Source organism: Gobio gobio (genome assembly GCF_949357685.1).
Source record: "Gobio gobio genome assembly, chromosome: 10".
Lineage (NCBI taxonomy): Eukaryota > Metazoa > Chordata > Actinopteri > Cypriniformes > Gobionidae > Gobio > Gobio gobio.
In genome coordinates this window covers 6,870,268-6,889,350 of record NC_137116.1, presented here as the reverse complement: position 1 = coordinate 6,889,350, position 19,083 = coordinate 6,870,268, and the positions used below count along the sequence as shown (strand labels likewise).

Sequence of the window (19,083 nt, the reverse complement as noted above, 5' to 3'; positions counted from 1 at the left end):
GTAGAAAAAAAAATCCACCTTTTAATAGTAGAAAATATTTACAGTACAAACCTTATCAGTGAACTTACTCAAAAACCTTATGAGGGCAAAAAAAATTTTTTTCAAAATAATCATTCATTAATCGTAATCAAGGTCAAATGTTCAATTAATCGAGGTTTTTATTTTTGGTCAAATCGTTACAGCCCTATTACCTCCCCTTTCTCTGCTTTGCCCGCCCAGAGAATTTGGATTCAGTTTATTTTTTACATTTAATTCAGTTGCAATGTCAGGACAGGCTTTATAAACCGACTTTTACGATATGGATTCGACAGAACCGCCACAAACAGTGAGTAACAGTGTTCATTAATACCTGATCTGTGATCAGTGATTTCTGAAGTGTAGCTAATTATTCAAGTTCACACAGACTTTCTTTCTAAATCGTTTAATACTGTTAATGCATCAGTGAATCAAGCCAGTGACTAAACGATCAACTTCACATTGTTGCTCTTAGTAGCATGAAACAAATCTGTTATTTAAATTGTGATTAAACTACAGAGAGCGATCAGAGAACTCTCTCTTTATAATGCTTTACCTCCTCGTTGCTCCACGTTTGCCCTCTACTCATTTTGGATACACCGATCTTTCCGCGTCATCAAATCAGCTTGTAGCGTCACATCTTGTGAAATCACGTCCTGTTTTTGGTTCGTTTACATGTCTTCGGTCCGTGTTGTGTTCATATATCAATCGAACCGCACCAGAGTTTGTTTGGAAGCGGACCGAGACCCATATTTTTAGCGCTCTCCATCTGCTTGTTTGGTGGGCACCAGGGTTCGGATGGCAGCGTTCACATATGTTCAAATGAACTGCACTAACGCACCAGGGTTCGTTTTAATCGAACCAAACATGACAAGTGTGAACTTGTATTCACACTAAGAACTAAGGCCCTGATATGCTCACTGCGAAGACCTTTTCATTCTTCACTCAGGGATAAAAAATAATGTGAAATACCTTTGTAGTGATATACTGTTAGCGAACATCCCAACGTCGTCCACACTGCTGAATATATGCTGCGTGCTTTCCTCTCAATAAAAAGATAAACGCACAACAAAAATGACAGCGGTGAGAAAACATCAGTTCAGAAAGCATCTGATCATAGTGATGTGGATATTTTTAGCACTTTACAACAGATTGCTTTAAATCAAGCAGCTTTACAATATTAAGAACAGTGTCGTTGTCACTTTAATTTAGAACTTCAACTTCAACGTTTCTGCTATAAAGCAGCTCTCCAGTGTGTTCATGTTTTACTCGCGTCTGACTTTTGTCCTTCAAATTCGCTTGAAGTATCAGGGCCTTCATGTAATGCATTGCTTTGACACTTGTCTCTGCAGGGTTCTCTTCACCTACGAGGGCAACACAAATGACATCAGGCTGGCAGAGAAAGGAGGTGGGTTTTTCCTTTGGCTTTATAGTGTGGAGACTAATTAGTGAATTACAGTTATTCACACTAGAATCATGTGGTATGTAGGGTATAAAGCAGTATTTAAAGCAAACAGTATCAGACCAAGTCTATCTTTAGCTTGCACAGATTGCTTTGCACTGAACAGTGTGTTCTTTGAATTAATTACATCAACTGTGCACTGAACCGACAGACTGTCAAGGACAGGCCAAGATTCAGCCTTCCTACAAGAAGTTATTTCTATATGAAGGAAATGGAGAATGACTGCTGTGAAATAAACATTGATTTAGACTATGGTTAAGCTATTTTGTAATCCTGTGTTTATAAAACAACTGAAACTGTAATATGATAAAGGGCTCCAATTATCAATAAAAAGAGAATCTTTAATCAAAATATTCTTTACAAGTTAATGTACTAATATTATATTAATATAATATTATAAGCCCTTTGATATGACAATTACGAATTTTCTGTTAATATTTTAATAATTTAACAACACATTTGCATGTTCATGAGTAACTGATGTCCGTTAATGGACATGCAGATGAACAAATACAGTGTTTTTATCTTTTTTTTTTTTTTGTTAAAAAAATTACGTTTTCAACTCACAAACCCCCTGCAGTGTCATAAACCCATTTTTATATATATATATATATATATATATATATATATATATATATATATATATATATATATATATATATATATATATACATACATACATACATACATACATACATACATACATACATACATACATACATACATACATACATACATACATACATACATACATACATACATACATACATACATACATACATACATACATACATACATACATACATACATACATACATACATACATACATACATACATACATACATACATACATACATACATACATACATACATACATACATACATACATACATACATACATACATACATACATACATACATACATACATACATACATACATACATAATAAAATATTTTTAAACAATATTGAAATGCATTTGATCAGTAACAAAAATGCCAATGTTTTGAATGTTACATTACCATGTTATTACTATATTTACTTCTTTTTATTGAAAAGAATTTAGATTCTTTGCAATTTCAAATTTTGCATGAATTACATAAACACAGTGATGCTAGATTTTTTTTTTCAGTATTCATGAGAAATTTATATGAAACAAGAAATATAACGTTATATGAAATTTATAAGAACACTTATTTCAACTCCATTTGAAGTTAATGGATTTAATTAAATTCCTTCGAACTTATAACTTATGACCGCTCAAAAACAGTCCAAATTTATTAAACTTTTAAAAATGTCTAACAAAACAACATTAATATTACTCTGGAATGTTTTCAAAATAAATGTATTTCTTTTACTTGCATAAACTTTGATTTTTGCAATAGTTCCTCAATAGGCGTGCATAGTTATGGTAATCAACAAAACTCATTCCAAAAAGTTTGTGTGAGATAAAATAAAAATAAAAAAAGGCAACATTTATTTGACAAAAGTCTACATAACTTCATGTATAAATCCTCAGCTGATACGTGGGTCAAAATGGACGTGAATGCAAAAGGCGGTGGGATTTAGAGTCATATTTAACATTTTATATCGAATGATTCAAAATACAAGATTTCACAGCAGAACTTTGTGATTTTTCAGATGGTGGTCTGGAAGAGTTGGTGGAGGAGCTGAACAGTGGGAAGATGATGTATGCTTTTTGCAGAGTTCAAGACCCCAATTCTGGCCTTCCCAAATACGTCCTCATAAACTGGGTGAGTTTTGTTCCTTCTGTAACTCCTTACATTGATTGGGTTTCTTGACTGTATATAACCGCAAAGATGCCCTTGGGATTAGCTGACCCAATTTCCACAGTAAAGCACCTCTGTCAAATGTATTTATGAATCAGTTTATCTCTTATTCACCAAATCCAATACAAAAATTCATCAGCACTGGACAGTTGGATGGCTTGTTTTATTTATTCACTGGATTATCTTAAAGTCCCTGTAAAGTCAAAATTAAATTTGTGTTCTGAGTTTGTCACACCACAGACAAATGTGTTAATAACCACCCAGCCAAATATGAATCATAAACAAATCCGCCATGTAAATAAAATAGCTTATCAAAATCTTGAAAAAATAAGCAGCATTCTCTGCTCTCAAATGCTGGGGGCGCGTCCACTGTCGACGCTGAAAACACGCCCACTTGCGGCAAAGCTGCCGTAAGCACAGTTGCACACACGAAGACAACACTCACGTACAGTTCACGACGGCACCAGATGTCAGCGGGACGGAAGGATGAAGGCCGGCGCGGGAGATAATCGGTTCGGCCCCATTCTGCAGTGTATTATCAGTGAATCCCAGTTGTCTCTGATGAAAGTTTGTAAAAAATATCCGGTGTAAAGTCACTGTTGGTGATCCTCGACTCTCCATCAAGGTAGCTGTTCACGGAATTAATCCACCTCTTCTTGATATCATCGTTTTTGTTTTGTAAGTTGTAGGCTGTAGTAACTAACAATACTGACAGTAACTCGCGATTGTGCGAGCGAACTAATGCGAATGTGCTCTAGTTTTGATCGTGTTAGGGGAGGGGCCAGGCTCAGTGGCTCCAGTGCGTCATCAACAGTTATGGTAGTGTTGGGGGAGCGGCCATATGCTCAGTGGCTCCAGTGCGTCATCGAGCCACTGTTTTAGCCCCGCCCAAAAAATCCTGAACACAGCAACGATGAAAAACTGTTTAACGGTCTAACGCCACAATTCAGTACTACACAGTTCACAGTCTTTGTAACGTGTTTCAGCAATACATTTCTAACATTTATAATGTGTTTAGAAACAAATCTCAAAATTGCCTGTACAGGGACTTTAAAATAGACATCGCCACTTTATTTGATTGATAAACTATTTTTCATTCTTGAGTTTCCTGCCATATTTTGGTAATCGACCACCCCTAATATGCGTGTTTACAACCTTGATGTTTTGTCCAAGTTTTTGACAGTTCTTTTTTTCAGACTGGCGAGGGCGTTAAAGATTCCAGAAAAGGCCAGTGTGCGAACCATGTGAGCTCCATGGCTAACTTTCTCAAGGTAACTTGGCTATTTTGTTACTCTTTTCAGTGTGTGGGTATTGTGGGTAGTAGTGGTGTAACGGTTCTAATGGTTTAACCCATCATATAAAGCAATCGAGTCTCTTCAGAAAATTTGGACTAAACCGCTCAATTCATATGGATTAGTTTTAGGGTTATTGGTCAGTGAACTTCTGCAATGACTCACCTGCTAATTGCATCATTGTGAGTCATTGTAAGAGGCTCACAACAGGATACATTATGGGCTATATCTAGAGCAACACATTTGATTTGGCTTTGTTGGTAGTTATTCAATGCTTGACGACATCCGACCACAAGCTCTCACTGCATCTAAAATAATCGTGGCTGGTTGAAAATTTAAAACAGAATTTAACTTTCACTTTATGGGGCAATTTTTGCCCACTTAAATTGCTTTCTAGGGTAATTTTTACCATTATAAGGGCAGGTTTTTTTTCCTCATTATTAATTGCATGCATCATCTTTTATATCAAATTCTTAAATTTAATCAGTTCAGTTAGAGTACTAATGAGGTGAGAAGCTGCCTCTAAAGTGGCATCGGATTTACACAAATTTACAAGTATTTGCAGTTCAGAGGCATTACAATGAGATTAGATTTGCTTATTTTTTGTTTACATTTTTAATATAGAAAAATTTTATTAAATTATATTTTTTTGAAATATTACGCTAAAACTGCTAGTAGGTCTTATTGAACGAGTCACTGAGTCATTCCTTCAACGATTCGTTCAAACAGTTTATTCATTCAGGAATAAAGCGAGTGAATGTATTTATAAATGGGTCATTGCATAATTCACTCATCCGTGGATTAATCCAGTAATGCAGTGGACTTAGCAATTTTTTTTTTCACGAGAGCCACTGATAGGACAAAATCAATAGGAGAGACACTTTTACCGCAAAAGTATCAAAAGTTACATCAGGTCATAAATAGCATGTCTGCTTATCAATCTGTCATCCTTCAACATACAATATCCTATGCAATAAATATAAAGGTAGATAGAGGGTATGCATAATATATTTTTAATATGATATGCACTTTATGGCGTGTTGATGTCATATATGCACGTAACCCACACCACTAATCCCCAATGGGTTGACAAGAATGCTTATCATATGCACGTAAAAGTCATTTTGGCGTATCAAACGCACCGTGAATACAATTTGTGTTATAGATACGCATTTCATGAGAACGTGTTGATCTATTAGAGCACATTTGGTGTTAAGAGCTGGAAAGACCGCCAAAACTGGCATCTCCGCAGTAAGTCATGAATGTAAGGGCAGAGCAAGTTTAAATATATTTTGTAGTCTATATTTCCATCTTGTAATGCTGCTGTTTTGGGTATTTTTTGAATATTAATTATTTGTAATAGAGCAGACACTTTCAGTTTTTAATGGGTTGTGTTACCGCCCTGCTTGTTTTTAAAGGTCCTGTTCTTCGTGATCCCATTTTTCAAACTTTAGTTAGTGTGTAATGTTGCTGTTAGAGCATAGATAATACCTGTAAAATTATAAAGCTCAAAGTTCAATGCCAAGCGAGATATTTTATTTAACAGAAGTTCCCTTTCAAAGCCTACAGCGAACGGCCAGTTTGGACTACATCCTGGTACATCTTGCTTTAATGACGTCAGTAGAACAGTTTGTCGACTAACCTCCGCCCACAAGAATACGCAAAAAGGGGGCGTGGTCTTGTTGCTCCCCCGCGTGGAGAAGAGGAAGTGTTGCGTTCGGTTGCGTTTGTAGTAGGGCTGCAGCTATAGATTCTTTTTGTAATCGATTAATCTAGCACTTAATCGATCGATTAATCGGATAAAAAAAAATCTGTGCACAACAGGTTTCATGCTGTAATCTAGCCCTGACATCAAAGTAAATATCTTTTATGTAGATTTCTACACCTGCAGCATTTACCATTAGGCTACTAACAAATAATATATAATTTCTGGGGTGAGACTATTTGCTATGGTAACCTAGCAACCTGTGTGTGTGCGCGTGTGCGTGAGGCTTCATTGCAGTTTGGTACAGCAGAAATACATACATTAATTTTCAATAGAACGCTGCATTTGGCTTGCATCACTTGCATTGCAGTGCATTTTAGGTGAAGCATCCGTTCGAAAAATCGCGTCACAACATCACGTCCCGGTGTAATAATGCTGTAATAATGCTGTAATAATGCTGTAATAATGCTGTAATAATGCTGTAATAATGCTGTAATAATGCTGTAATAGTGCAATAATGCTGAAATTATTGTTGCGTGGCTACATAAAAGTTTAAGCATATGTGATGCATTGCCACGATTGGTCTGACTGGCGCGAGAGAGAGGAGGGTGGATGCGTGTGTGTGTGTTACTGATTTTCTACTATTAAAGTTGGAATTTTTCCAACAAATGCAAAAAGTGCATTTCTTTGTGATTTTCAAATACTTGAAGGAAACGGTTGACTTTCAGCAGTTATTGTCTATGGGGCAGATTTATGTTTGTTGTACACCAGTAGGGTTGGGAATCGTGAGAAATTTTCCGGTTCCGGTTCCGGTTCCGCCTAACGATTCCGGTTCCTATTCCGGTTCCATTAAAATTATTAAACAAATAGTGGTAAAGGAAAAAGGCACAATACGCAACTCAAACAATCCATTTTGTGTTTATTACTTGCTCTAAAATTTATTTACAGGTTGGCAATGTCAAAAAAGTCCTGTACTGTACATATATTACAGTATTAATTAAGCCATTCTTGCAACACATTGTTTTTCAAATGAACACCTCTGAAATTGTCTTATTACATTTTATCTCTCTGTCTCTGAATAAAACCAAGTTATAAATTATATTTATTAGTTATATTTATTAATTAGTTGTATATTAATTTAATAGTAATTCAGTTATTCAGTGAACTTGTAAATAATAAATTGCAATTCAGCATTACAAAGGTAATTGTGCCTAAACGCTTACCTAAACCATGGTGACTCAACGGTTGACAAATTATATATATATATATATATATATATATATAATATAGGCCTTTCACTATAAATCTGGTATAAGCCCTGAGGCACTCTCTGCTGTAGCAAATGTTTTGTCAAATTGCTAGTGCAGCCTCCTTTGCATGTTATGAACTTTTCACGTGTTACATTTTGCTTCATTATCATTCATTCTTTGGAAATGAATCCATACTTGTGACTTTATCTTCGCCATGCTGGTGGTCAACGAGAAAATATCTGACGCAAAACCTTAAATGTGTAGCGCGAGGGCTTTCAGGCTGAACTGCGTTGCACTCCTGGAAGCGGCAGGCAACGTAATTAATATTCATGATGAGGTGAGCCAGGGTTGCCAGGTTTTTACAACAAAACCCGCACAATTGCACAATCGCTTCAACCCGCGGACATGAAACACAGCCCGCGGCAACAGTGGAAAACGGGAAACCACGGACTTGGCAACACTGGCTGTCACTCGGATACGCTTCCAGCGCTTCGCACACACATTGCACCAGAACCGTTTTCGGAACCGAAACTTAGGAATTTCGCGCGGTTCTGGTATTTTTCAAAAATCAGTTTTGGTTCTCGGTTCCCAACCCTATACACCAGATACAGATACATTAACACAGTAGTAGACCTACATTACATTTATTTGAATGCATTAATGAGAGAGTGATTGTGTGTGTGAATTACTCATTCCGTCTCTATTCATTATGAAGCTGTGGTTTGTAATTACTTCAAAGGTATTCAAATGTACGCCTATAACGGTTGAGTTGAGTTTCTAAGCTACTTTAGTGACTTTACTTTAGTCACAGGACGGCGTTGAAACTGCGTTTCTGCGCAGATCTCCGCGCGCGATCTTCACGTGAAAAGAGGTCTGCCTTCAGGGCGCGCGCGTTGTCAGAGACGTGACACAGCTCAACTCTCCGTGTCACAGAAAAAAGCTGAGCACTGAACAGATAAGTTTTCCGTATTGTTGTTTTTGAATAGTGCACAATCGCTTCAATGTTCAAACTGGCAAGGCTTTAAAAGCATTTGCTTGACAAACTTTGAGGACGAAAGTGAAAGCGATCTGGCTTCGGGGCTTGCGCGTGCCGCGTGTGTGTGTGTGTGTGGCAGCCATAAGAACGGTAATCAACTTACATAAACTGTGTAAAACATGCAGTTACTATAGTGATTCTGGGCATCTAGAATCTAAACTAAATTCAAAATGTATCACGCGCTATGGTGTGCTTCCTTAACATTTAACAGCAGTCCGTGTGAATCAGATCCCTGCGCGTATAGTGCGCGTCATAGGAATTTAACGAGGCTTCGAGGCAGAATTTTTGCCTCGAGGAATTTTTGTAATCGAGTTAATCGAGTAACTCGATGAATCGTTTCAGCCCTAGTTTGTAGTGTGTTTGTCACCATGTCGTCCAGACGCTGTTATTTTCATCCTGGAGTCAAATCACCTTTGTTTGGCCTTCAGGGACGCTGTACTTTTGAGCACATGCATCTCCCCGTTATAGGCGTGACCTTTCCGGGCAACTTGCGCTAAGCTGCTGTCGAATCACAACACGGAACCGCTGGCACAATCAGAACTCGTTACGTATTTCTGAAGGAGGGACTTCATAGAACGGAAATCCTCAAGCCGTTTTTAGGACAGTGAAAACAGCAGTATACAGATAAGTAAATTGTGTGAAAAATACTGTGTTTTTTTTACACGCGAAACATGAACTCATGTTATATTGCACACTGTAAACACAATCAAAGCTTCAAAAAAACAGGAAAAACGGGACCTTTAATGTCTTCATGAAATATCTGTATTGACTGTATGATCATTTCACCGTATTATTTACTGCCATGCATTAAAGCTGGGCGAGCCGCAGGTTAAGACGCGCAATGAGTAATGCTGCCTTCACGTGTTATCGGAAATTTGATAATTCCGACTTCTGAAGTCGTGATTACGAGCTCATTGCATTCAAGTTTCAAAATGTGAGGAAAAATCAACTTTCTGCCACAATACCATGATTACAGTTAGTGTTACTACATTAAATCCATGGTGAATGTCGGTGATTTGATGACTTTGTTTCACTTTCATTTTGTTTGCCGTTTGATGTTTCTCATATGTAACATAAATGGCAGCTCTTATCAGTTGGGCAACGTGGTGGTGGCACCAGTGCAACCTCTAACAAAATCTAGTCACACCGCCAGGAAAAAAGGATTCAAAATGTGACTACATTCAATTTCTCCATAGGGGAACTGATTTTTAATGATAACTTTCAAAGAAGGACTGTGAACCTTTAAAGACGACTTCAAGGTAGTTAATTGATGGTATATGTCTTCAAGACTGAGAGGTCTGTTGTTTTCACTGGAATATCCAGTTATGACATTTTAGTGAAGAAATTACCAAGTCAAAAATGACATTTAAAATGAATCATGCAATATAAGATGCATTTAGACCAATGTAGTCTAACCGTTTATGTTCAGTAAGAGCTTACACACAGCCTAAGGCTGCTAATAAATAAGCTGACAAGAGTGTGTGCGTGGGAATGTTTCGCTTGAAACCAGACTGTGAATTTTGACGCTAACATCTGATGGTTGCATACGTGTTTTGTGTGTGGTACTAAACTGACACCGCTGTTTCTGCAGGGAGCTCACGTGACGATAAACGCACGGGCAGAGGAGGACGTGGAGCCTGACGTCATCATGCAGAAAGTGGCTAAAGCCTCAGGAGCCAACTACAGCTTTCACAAAGAGACCAATCGCTTCAAAGACGCCGGGCCGCAGGGGCCTGTGGTCAGTGTCACGCACATCATGCACAGTGTCCACTGCAGCTTTATTTCTAGTCTAGAACATGCATATACTACTGTTCAAATGTTTTTAAAGAAAGTAATGCTTTTATTCAGCAAGGACACATTCAATTAATCAAACGTGAGATTTATAATGTTATAATTCCAAATAAATGCTGTACAACGGTTTCGATAATTTAAACAGCACTGTTTTCATCATTGATAATAATCATAAATGCTTCTTGAGCATCAAATCATCATATTAGAATGATTTCTGAAGGATCATGTGACACTGAAGACTGGAGTAATGATGCTGGAAAATTCAGCTTTTATCACAAGAATAAATGACATTATACAATGTATTCACAGAAAAAAGGCTATTTTAAATTGTAATTATTTTACAATATTACCGATTTTACTGTATTTTTGATCAATTAAATGCAGCCTTTGTGAGCAAAAGAGACTTATTTGAATGGTAGTGTATGTTCATCTTGGAAAACAGGATATTCAGTGCTCTTTGAAGAGCCTAATCATTACAGAGGTCATTTACATACAGAAGTCTTATAGGTACAGTAGCAAAAAACAGCCTCAGTGCTCAGAGAGGAAATGGTCATTTAGTAAAGCAGTTTTGGGTGCAAAATAGTTAAGATTAACATTACTAACATTGACCCATCATTGTAGTCATGAGCGCATGTAATCATGGTGGTTGGCAGCAGAAGGCATCAGACAGGTCTTGTGATGGCACAGTGGTGTCCGGGTCAGTGCCAGCCTGCTGTCTGTTTATCTCAAGCGCTCTTTCATAGTGCTGCATCAGGAGATTCACAGGGAGGGAGCCAGAATGCTCGGAATGTGAAAAGCGTTATGGTGGTTTAGAATAATTTCTCTGCTGAGCTCCAAATTTACCCACAAACTGCAATTGAGTGCTTGGAAGTGCAGCTGAGTCATTTATCTACAGTACATTGGAAATGAGTAAACATCTTTTTGATGTATTGATATATAGCTGTTTGCTTGACGTTAGTTCTTTCCAAGTCTTGCTTTTGTTAAAAGACCCACAGAAGCTGTGAGAGCTCACCCACCCCCATGTTTGTTAAATATTTTGCCTAATTCACTTATGCTTTTAGCAATAAGTGTGTCATACTCTCAGCTCTGTTTTTTTATATATATTTTAATATGTTCAGTTTTATTCCACAGAACCTTTCCACTGAGATCAGCACAGTCTAAAGATTCCTTCTCGGCTTAGTCATAATTAACCACTGATTGTTTTTTCCATACAGGGATCTGTTTACCAGAAGACTAACGCCATGTCTGAAATCAAGAGAACCAACAAAGACACTTTCTGGGCCCAAGCAGAGGTAATGGTGACATGGTTCAGGGTTTCTGCTTCCAGTATGTTGTGCAAATTAAGCATTTTAATGCAGTTCTCAAGCCTTTTGACTCCAATATTTGAAGGCTCTATGACTTTTCCAGTTCATGATTTACTGGATAATGATTAAGGATCAAATCTTTAAAAAATCTTTTTTACTCATTAAAATATGTAGTTAGTTGTCAATTAATATAAAAATGTTTATTCTTAAAATATATCAAATTCCTATGTAGATTTAAATTTACATGACTTTTCCAGGTCTAGAAATAACACTTTTATAATTAGGCCACTTCATTTATCCAGGTTTTAATACACTGTGAGAATCCTGCTTCTTCAAAGAGGAACGACAATTGACAATAATATCCAACGCGTCTATGCGTAGGGTACGCCGTAAGGCCAATTTATACTTCTGCGTCGAGTGCACGCAGAGGGTACGGTGTACCATACGCATAGACGCGTTGGATACGCCGTAGCCTGACGCGCACCTCTCCAAAAATGTAACAACGCGTCAATTCTACGCGGACCGCAAGCAATGTGATTGGTCTGCCAGAACCCTTCCCTCAGGTCAATAAATAAATAAAAAATCTGCGATAGGACTGTGTGTGTGTGTGTCCAGAAAATAGATGATAGTTCCTTACGTCTGCTATAACACAATATTTTGCAGTCCAGCGATTCTTTATGGTAGTAAATAAATACATAGATCCGCTGAGTATAGTTTATTTATTTTCTCATTAAAACCAAAGAAGTTAAAGGTGAACTATGTAGGATTTTTGCAGTAAAATATCCAGAAACCACTAGGCCAGTGTTATATATTTTGTTCAGTTGAGTACTTAGAATATCCCAAATGTTTTCAACTATTTGTAAATCGTGAGAAAATTGCTATTTTAACTGAGGAACTGGGACGTGTGAGCTATGCGTGTGAGGGAGTCGCCTGTCGATTGCGTCATATCTGCGTCACCCTCGGTCTCCGGTTTTATTCAGTGAAACACTTTACTCTCACTGCAGTGTGAACAAGTGTCATAGCAGCCGCCGAGCGAACGTCATAACTTTCTTTTCAACACACTCAAATATATCTAATACGATAAACAGAGTTGCGTTACCTCAAACTCATGACTGGAAAAGAGGAAGTTGCGCTGGCAACCGTGTCATAATAAAAGTCCCGCCGGCGACTATGCCATAATAACAGTCCCGCTCATCAATCGCTCCTGCGGCCTTGCTCCGCTCCACAACACTCGGTCCTGCTCTGCTTCACTACAGTAATGTTAATAATCGCATCCATGAACATGATTTCTGCCCGAGTCCTATCCTGACTGTTTCCCACCGGCTGTGAGGTGAAGACCACATGTCCCGAGATTCTGCGCTCAAACGTGCCGTCATCAAACTACGCCTTTGTTTTGAACAGGCGACCTCTAGTGGACGGAAAAGTTACATAGTGTAGCTTTAATCAGTAATTGTATATCAAGAACAGGGACACATTAGGGTACATTTCGTGAATGAAGTCTCCGCAACAGCGATTGCTCGAGCCACCGCTGCTGAAAACAGCGGCCACGAGCACTCTGCATGATTTCACAAACACATTCCAGCGCCAGATCGCCTTATTTAACTTTACTAATCAACTAGAGATGCTTAATTTGTATTAGATACAACAACTCAAGCTGCAAGAAAAGCCGCTCTCTCACTGCTGCTGATATTCCGACATGAATGTACAGATTCTACACAAGTTGCTTCTTCTTCGGCTGTTCTCTTGATTACACCAACATGCCCGAGGACACTGCCTACTAGCGTCTGCATGTGTAATTGCACATTGACGCAGACAACAGCGCAGAAGTATAAATGCTCACGACGGCGTCGGCTACGCGCGTAGCCTACAGCGTACACTACGGCGTACACTCGACGCAGAAGTATAAATTGGCCTGTACCCTCTGCGTGCACTCGACGCAGAAGTATAAATTGGCCTTAATGAGTTCCAGTTAAAGGCACAATATGTAATTTTTCACCACTAGAGGTCACTTATTCAAAACAAAGGCTTATCTTGATGACGCCTAGATTTCGCTGACCCGCTTCCGCTTCTTCCGCTCATGTGTATGTGGGGTAACGCAGCGCTGTTTTATCATATTACACACATTTGAGTGTGTTGAAAGTTATGTTATAATGCTACTCTATGTGTTTGCTCGGCGCGACTATGAGACACTTGTTCACACTGCAGTGAGCTAGAACCATATTAGGCATGGTAAAACATTGTACTCGCGGTAAATCAAGAAAACCAGATTTAATCAATAAGACTAACTGTGTTGAGCTGTAGAACAATTAGTTTTCTGAGATGAATGATCCAAACAGTTGCTCTTCTGTCTAATAAAACATGTATATTAAAGCGTCTTTGGTGTTTTCATGGTTTCTACAAAATAAAATAAAAAATTGAGTGTAGCGCGGGTATGATGACCGGTGTTTCCATTGCAGTTTTGCAAAAATTTCCTTTTTCTATTTGCCTGAAAAACCACCTTGTGCGAGCGTTAAGATATATGTGAGTTTTTGCGAAATTGACGCGTTTCCATTGGGCGTATTTTCAATTCGCAATTTCAATTTGCGCTATTTGAAGGGTAATGGAAATGCGGCTAGTGTTACTGGACACTTTTATTTACGTAACATTGATGCCTCCCGTTGATGTGTGTTAATCTGTTGCTACACAGCGGAGTTCTGCGGGTCAGACAGTATTTTATCTAACCGTATTACTGGTGTGTCAGCGTTCTCTAAATAAATGTTTATTTTGTATTAAACCACGTTGCATGTCATTAATTAGTTAAGATATGAGCTGTGATTTGAACATGGATTTTTCAAAAGTCAGGGAAATTTATTAGTAGAAATGTGTACAAACCCTGTTAATTGCACATCAAATTTGGTTGAGAAATTACTCCCAATTCAAATTCAAAGTCATTATTGTGTTAAATGAGAAAAGCAGCAAAAAGACAGTACAAAAAGTAGATTTAGTATTTGATTTGATTTATTACACAAACATTTGGGCAACAATAGCCATGACGTTCTTTCAGAAGCTTCATCTGAATTGGTATTTAAATATATTTACTGACCAAAACCGTTTGGTTACCAACATTCTTCAAAAGATCTTCTTATATGTTCCGCGAAAGAAAGAAAGAGTCATACAGGTTTGAAACGACATGAAGTTGACTAAATATAATAAACAGAACCCAAAATATTTCTTTGAAATGTATGAAGTGATACTCTAAATAAGAAACTAAAATGGCCAGTAGGTGGCGATAAATGTCTAAATGAATAAGTCAATGAGTCATTTGATTAGTTTAAATGGCTGATTCATTCAGGAATGAAGTAAATGGCTCTCTTTATGAATGGGCCGTTGAATCATTGGTTCACCCAAAACGCGGATTCATTCAGACACGAAACACCGCTGTGTGTTGTTCGGAGATGCACAACAGTCCTGCTCTGGCTATAGAGGTAATATTTTGGTTGGCCAAATTGAGACAATAACAAAACAGACAATACTGTGTCTAAAACATAACACAATATTAACTGCTTATTTATTGAACTGTTGTATAAAATCAATAACTATATATCATATGATAAATATGAGTCACCTTCAACTGTATGAATTTAAGATGACCTGTAGGTCTGGGCTGGGTGAGTTAAATGCCTGAAATAATTTTAACACATTATTTTTCCATAACTAATAAATTAAATGAATGCATAAGTCGACATCCCTAATTTTAAGTCATTTTAAGGCCCCTTTGAAAGAACTACTGTTCCCTTTCAATCGGTCATGTTCGACGTTCGTCAGAATGTGAACCGACGAATTGGGCTCTCATGCGATATCCCAATTCGTCGGTTCACATACTGACGTACGTCTCCGTTCCCTCGACGGTTACATGCGTAAACGAGACGTTTTGAATGTAAATTCTAGGTAATTATGAGTATTTATGCGATAATTTACAGACTCTAGAGAATCAAGATTAGTTTACATATTACATATTAGGTTTTTCATGATCATACAGCCATTTTATATTTGAACTATCTTTCTTTTTTGCTTAATGCTTTTGTCTATTTCTCAGAAAGACGAGGAGAAGCGTCTTCAGGAGGAGAGGAGTAGGGCAGCGGATGACAGGCAGCGGCTGGAAAAAGAGAGGAAGGACCGCGAGGTCAAGGAGGCGGAGTTAAGGGACAAGAAAGTCAAAGAGAGAGCGTCGCAGATCGATGAGCAGAGGTCGGTTTGTGCAGATAAACGTCTTGTGTATACGAGTGTCTTTAAAGGGATAATTTACCCAAAAATGAAAATTCTGCCGTCATTTACTCACTCGTGTGTCACTATAAGTGACAATGGAAGTCAATGGGACCTGAAACTGTTTGGTTAACAACATTCTTCAAAATATGTTCTTGTGTGTTACTCATACAGTTTTAGAACAACATAAGTTTGAGTATGACTTTTAATGAGATCAGCAAGGGTCAGACTTAAAGATCAGTTTTACAATTCGATTTAAAACCATGTTGCTCTTTGATATAAAGTTCCCAGCCAACTGGAGCGCCCCTGCTGAGTGTTAATGTGTTTGTGTGATAGAAAATACCAGAAGCAGCAGGACGTGGATAATCAAGGCCAGCAGAAACAGCAGTGGGTGAGCGGCACGCGCACACACACACATACACACACACCTGTGTGGTTATTTAAATCCACATATCGCCACTCTGGACATGTTCTGACATGGTTCCTGTGGAAATGCTGCAATGTGTTTGAAGCCTTCATGCTAGCACAAAACACACAGGACTACTTTTGTCACTCTTCTTTGGTTGTGTAAAATATCATGAGGTGATTAACTGTCAAATCAAACTAATATTTAGCTGGAACAGGATTTGAGGAGGAGTGTAGAAGAATTTACTAACCTTTTGAAAACACTTTTAGGCATTAAAATCTGATCAATCATTTATTCTGGCTACAAACCGCCCACTTAGACGAGAAGAGATTGTTTGATCAATCGTAATGCGTGGGGGGGATTTGGATTTTTTTTTAATGAGCAATCAATTTGAAATCATAACTCTGAGAATAATGCAAAATGTAAGGTTTCTTCCTCACCTTGACTTGTTCAGAACATGTCACGCTTTATATTTTTACATTACTCCATGTTTATTTGCAGTTTTTAAAAGTCTTTGATTTAGAAAGTAATTATTAACAAGTACTGCAATAATTTTCAGAGAGAATAATCAAGATGGACTTAGTAGTTAGCAATTAATTGCCTTTTTAGAGCAACTTACCCAAAACTGTTTATTTGTCAATCTCGCATGCAGATATCATGAATAGGGCCCTATGAAATCTTTATTTTTTCCCCAAATTACATTTAATTTTTTTTCCAAATTCTGTTTACATTTTTCTGGATTCCATTTCTGGACTCTATTTTAAAGATTTTAGTAATCGATAAGCATGTCATAATTAATTTAAATCATGAAACTTATACAATTGAACAATTTATTAAAAGGTTAACAAAAATGACATGTTTAGGTTTTTTCCCCTTAAATTCCTTTTTTTTTTTTTTTTACCAAATTCTGATTCAAGTTTTCTGGATTTCATTTTAATGGTTTAATTAAATAAAATAATTATATTAATAAAAACATCTATTTATAATTTTTCATTTTTATTATTTATCTTTTAATCATATAAAATTAAACTTTTAGTGCTGCACAACAGCGCTTTACTGTTAAAATTAAAACCTGATGGAAAATTTGATTTATTCCTTTAAAAAAATTAAGTTTTTATAATAATTTACTTTTTTATATTTAATTTAGTATATTTCTGTCACCATTTCTTCAAGTTAATCTTTTATTTTGACGTGTTGCAGTGAAGAGCTTTGAGTTTCTGTGTGTTTATGATATGATAGTTTTTCTCAAATGAAACGATAAATTGCTGATGAAGTGACTCTCAGAGCGGCTCTGGAGATGAAGTCCTCATGTGAGGCGGCAGAGGCTGAAAACACTGCGAGGGAGTGGAATTAAAGCATTCATTCACACAGAGACACTCAGAACATGCAGGATTCATATTTAAATAGTCTTTTGTGGTTTAATATTCACATACACTAGTCTATATCGTGATGTGGATTTAAGTCTACTGACCTGTTTTTGATATTATTCATCCAAAATGTGACAAATTTCGTGACACTGCATTATACAGTAAATTAAACACATTGGCCATTGCGTACAAGAGAGAAAACAACCATGTCACTGCTGCGGAAACGCGTTATAAATAGATACATTTGACGTTCTACAGACACAAATATGTTCTGGAGCAATTGCCAATACATTATTACAGTGACAATTGAGGGTGCTCTTACACGTTGGTTGCTATATTTGATCGGGTCATCAAAAACGTCATTGTTCGGTTAAATTTATTCTGTCTTTTCACTTATTATTTTCGGCTGAATAATTTGGTGCATCCCTAATGTCTATAATTCAATGACAACAACTTCACTTTTACTAGCATAGTGTGGTTGTGTGAACCCACTGTTCTTCAGTTATCATCTTAACACTTCTATCTCCACATAGATAATCTTCAAACCACATTTCCAATATATATATATATACTCTCTACAGCCCAGCCGAGACGCTGTGACGTGAAACCGCAGATGTTGCACGTCACTTATTTCTGTTTAGGCCATATGCACAGGACACTCTGACACACATACACAGTTCACACGGGTCTGAGGGCCCGATCTACAAGGGCCGCAGCTGATTAAATCAGAAATCACGGCTGGTATTACCTACCTACCTTGATAGCATACTAGCAGGTTTTGGTACAGCCCTCATTTATGAGGCAAATAAACCTTGTGTGCTGCCTTGCTGTACACTGCCTATGTAGGCTGCTGCCTTTTAAAGGGATGTTCACACTCAAACAGGAATCAACACCATCAGTCATTTCCCGTGAGAGCGTGATATCTATTGAGGCTCCGCCGCCTTTGTCATGAAAATTATCTCCAGTTCTTTTCTTCTGTTCAGTCCATCGAGGTCAGGCGTGAGTAAAACATGAACACACTGAAGGGCCGCTTTATAGTAGAAACTGAAGTTTTAATTGAAAGCGACACTCACTGTTCTTTAATACTGTAAAGCTGCTGCTTTAAATCAATCTTTTGTATATAGTGCTATATAAAGAAAAATGAAATGACTGGAGTGCTGAATCGCAGAGCTGGTGCAAACATATCCACATTGCTATGATCAGATGCTTTCTGAACTGCTGTTTTTTCACCGATGTACAGTGGGTGGTTAAATTTGGTTAGTTTGCTGTTTACAAATGTACCTTTTTGTATTGAATGCATTAACGGGCAGTGTTTCCCACACATAGACTAATTTGTGGCGGCGCCACAGAATCAACACCGGCCGCTACATATTGCACTTCGTTATTTTTTTTTTAATGAATTTTTTTACGCTATTTAAAACAC

General features: G+C 37.5%; 1 protein-coding gene across 9 annotated transcripts in view; it reads left to right on the top strand.

Annotated features, from left to right (window-relative positions):
- Window positions 1-19,083, top strand: part of dbnlb (drebrin-like b) — a 45,901-nt gene that overhangs the window by 9,911 nt on the left and 16,907 nt on the right. For all 9 annotated transcript variants that reach the window (XM_079827781.1, XM_079827780.1, XM_079827779.1 and 6 more), the window contains exons 2-8: window positions 1,368-1,423; window positions 3,119-3,231; window positions 4,464-4,538; window positions 10,142-10,288; window positions 11,556-11,633; window positions 15,721-15,872; window positions 16,224-16,278. In XM_079827781.1, coding sequence (XP_079683907.1) covers window positions 1,368-1,423; window positions 3,119-3,231; window positions 4,464-4,538; window positions 10,142-10,288; window positions 11,556-11,633; window positions 15,721-15,872; window positions 16,224-16,278 — 676 coding nt within the window. The remainder of the gene's footprint in view (window positions 1-1,367; window positions 1,424-3,118; window positions 3,232-4,463; window positions 4,539-10,141; window positions 10,289-11,555; window positions 11,634-15,720; window positions 15,873-16,223; window positions 16,279-19,083) is intronic.